Source organism: Kryptolebias marmoratus, linkage group LG2 (genome assembly GCF_001649575.2).
Source record: "Kryptolebias marmoratus isolate JLee-2015 linkage group LG2, ASM164957v2, whole genome shotgun sequence".
NCBI classification, from domain to species: domain Eukaryota; kingdom Metazoa; phylum Chordata; class Actinopteri; order Cyprinodontiformes; family Rivulidae; genus Kryptolebias; species Kryptolebias marmoratus.
The window spans coordinates 30,348,205-30,350,139 of record NC_051431.1 but is presented as its reverse complement, the minus strand read 5'-3'; the positions used below and the strand labels follow the sequence as shown (position 1 = coordinate 30,350,139).

Genomic DNA, 1,935 nt, shown 5'->3' with positions numbered 1-1,935 from the left:
TGGGAACGTCTGAATTTTGGTCTCCAAAAATTTGGATATATTGTAAATATTTATTTATCCTATAACACCAGATAAAAAAAGATGACATTTTCTCATTGCCTTATTTTTTCTTTACTTTCTTTACTTTTTCTTAGTAATGTAAGATTAAAGAGTTTTTGAAAGTGATGGATTGTTTATTTAAAACTATTTTTAGAAAAATTTTTATACACTTGTGACATTAAATTAACATTGCTGACCCATAACATTTTTTATGTATGCTTCCGTTTTTATGATTAATAGCCTAAATCAATATTTTTGGATGGATTACTAAGATCTTTAAAAGTCAAAGAGCTTACAGTAAATAAAGATCATTGATTTTAATCAAAGGTCAAAGGTTTTTAATCCAAGGGGATCATCAGTCATCTGAATACAATTGGATACAATATGTGCAGTATTACCTATTCCCAAGCCCAAAGTTAATAACTTAGTGGACAGTGACAACTACTGTACATAAATCATTTGAACTTATGCAAAGGGTACTGATAGATACAGCTGACTGAAAATAATCATGAGGTGACAGCTTTCTGAAATCCTTTTGGACACTTCCAGTTCATAGTACCCTCGTTTGACTATGGGGTGCATGCAACATTTCAGAAGAAGAAGCTTGAGTTGCTGAGAGACACAACATCCTTTGCTGCAGCATAAACACGTCTTCTACAACACATTCTTGAAAGGCCAACCAAAAAAATGGGCATTATTTTTATTACACACACACAAAAAAACTCTTTGCTTTTTTAAAATTCATTTTAAACCAGAACCTGATAAATTTCATAAAATGAATGCAGACACTATAAGAAAAATGTATAGAAACAAGACAAAAAGGGGCTCATTCTGATAAATTTATTATATTTTAATGGTACATTATGTTCACATTTAAAAAGTAAACACCAAGACTGTTCTAATTTATTTAAAGACTGTAGAACTTGAATAATAGTTTGTCTAAATTAACAAAACAAACATGGGGCTATGCAGAATAAATTTAATAGATCTGTTTAAGAAAAGGTTGGTTGTCAGATTAAAATGAAATCATGAGTTTTAGAATGATTTTGCATCATTCGTCATGCTGCCAAAAAGAATAGAAAAGTCAGCATAATTGCAGAATCCAATATACTTGTTGCTGTTTGAACTTCAATTTAATCATTAATTAAAATTTTTAAACAAGCTGTTATGCTGTTGTTGCTGTATCCATGTCATTGATGTCATGCATATGGTTGTGGTCATGGTGGTGGTTGTCTTTGTGATTGTGATGATCATGGTGGTGTTGGTGATTGTGGTGGTGTTTGTGATGGTCATGGTGGTGTTTGTGGTGGTCATCTTTGTGGTGTTCGTGGTCATGGTGGTCGTGATGGTCATGGTCATGGTGGTGGCCATCTTGGTCGTGATGATCATGGTCATGGTGGTGTTGGTGATTGTGGTGGTGCTTGTGTTTGTAGTAGTCATGGTGGTTGTCGTCATGGTGGTGTTTGTGGTGGTCATCCTTGTGGTGTTCGTGGTCGTGGTTGTGCTGGTCATGGTCATGGTGGTGGTCATCATGGTCATGATGGTCATGATGATCATCGTCATGGTGGTGTTGGTGATTGTGGTGGTGCTTGTGTTTGTAGTAGTCATGGTGATGTTCGTGGTGGTCATCTTTGTGGTGTTTATGGTCATAGTCATGGTGGTGGACATCGTGGTCATGATGGTCATCGTCCTGGTGGTGTTGGTGATTGTGGTGGTTCTTGTGTTTGTAGTGGTCATGGTGGTGTTTGTGGTGGTCATCCTTGTGGTGTTCGTGGTCATGTTGGTCGTGATGGTCATGGTCATGGTGGTGGCTATCATGGTCATAATGGTCATGATGATCATCGTCATGGTGGTGTTGGTGATTGTGTTGGTGCTTGTGTTTGTGGTGGTCGTGGT

The 1,935-nt window shown here is 36.7% G+C and overlaps 1 protein-coding gene across 1 annotated transcript; it reads right to left on the bottom strand.

Annotated features, from left to right (window-relative positions):
- Nucleotides 1–913: 913 nt before the first annotated feature.
- LOC108251465 (protein KRE1-like) lies at nucleotides 914–1,929 on the bottom strand. Its single transcript, XM_017441784.3, has 2 exons — nucleotides 1,814–1,929; nucleotides 914–1,684 (listed from the first exon to the last, which is right to left on the bottom strand). Exons 1-2 carry the CDS (start codon nucleotides 1,885–1,887, stop codon nucleotides 1,180–1,182), a joined length of 579 nt encoding a protein of 192 aa, XP_017297273.3. The 5' UTR covers nucleotides 1,888–1,929; the 3' UTR covers nucleotides 914–1,179.
- Between the last annotated feature and the right edge of the window lie 6 nt (nucleotides 1,930–1,935).

Coding starts and splice junctions, on each gene's coding strand:
- LOC108251465 (XM_017441784.3), bottom strand. CDS start 1,887: ATGACGATGATCATCATGACCATTATGACCATGATAGCCACCACCATG. Junction 1,685..1,813: donor ACCATCACGACCAACATGAC/CACGAACACCAC, acceptor CATGACTATGAC/CATAAACACCACAAAGATGA.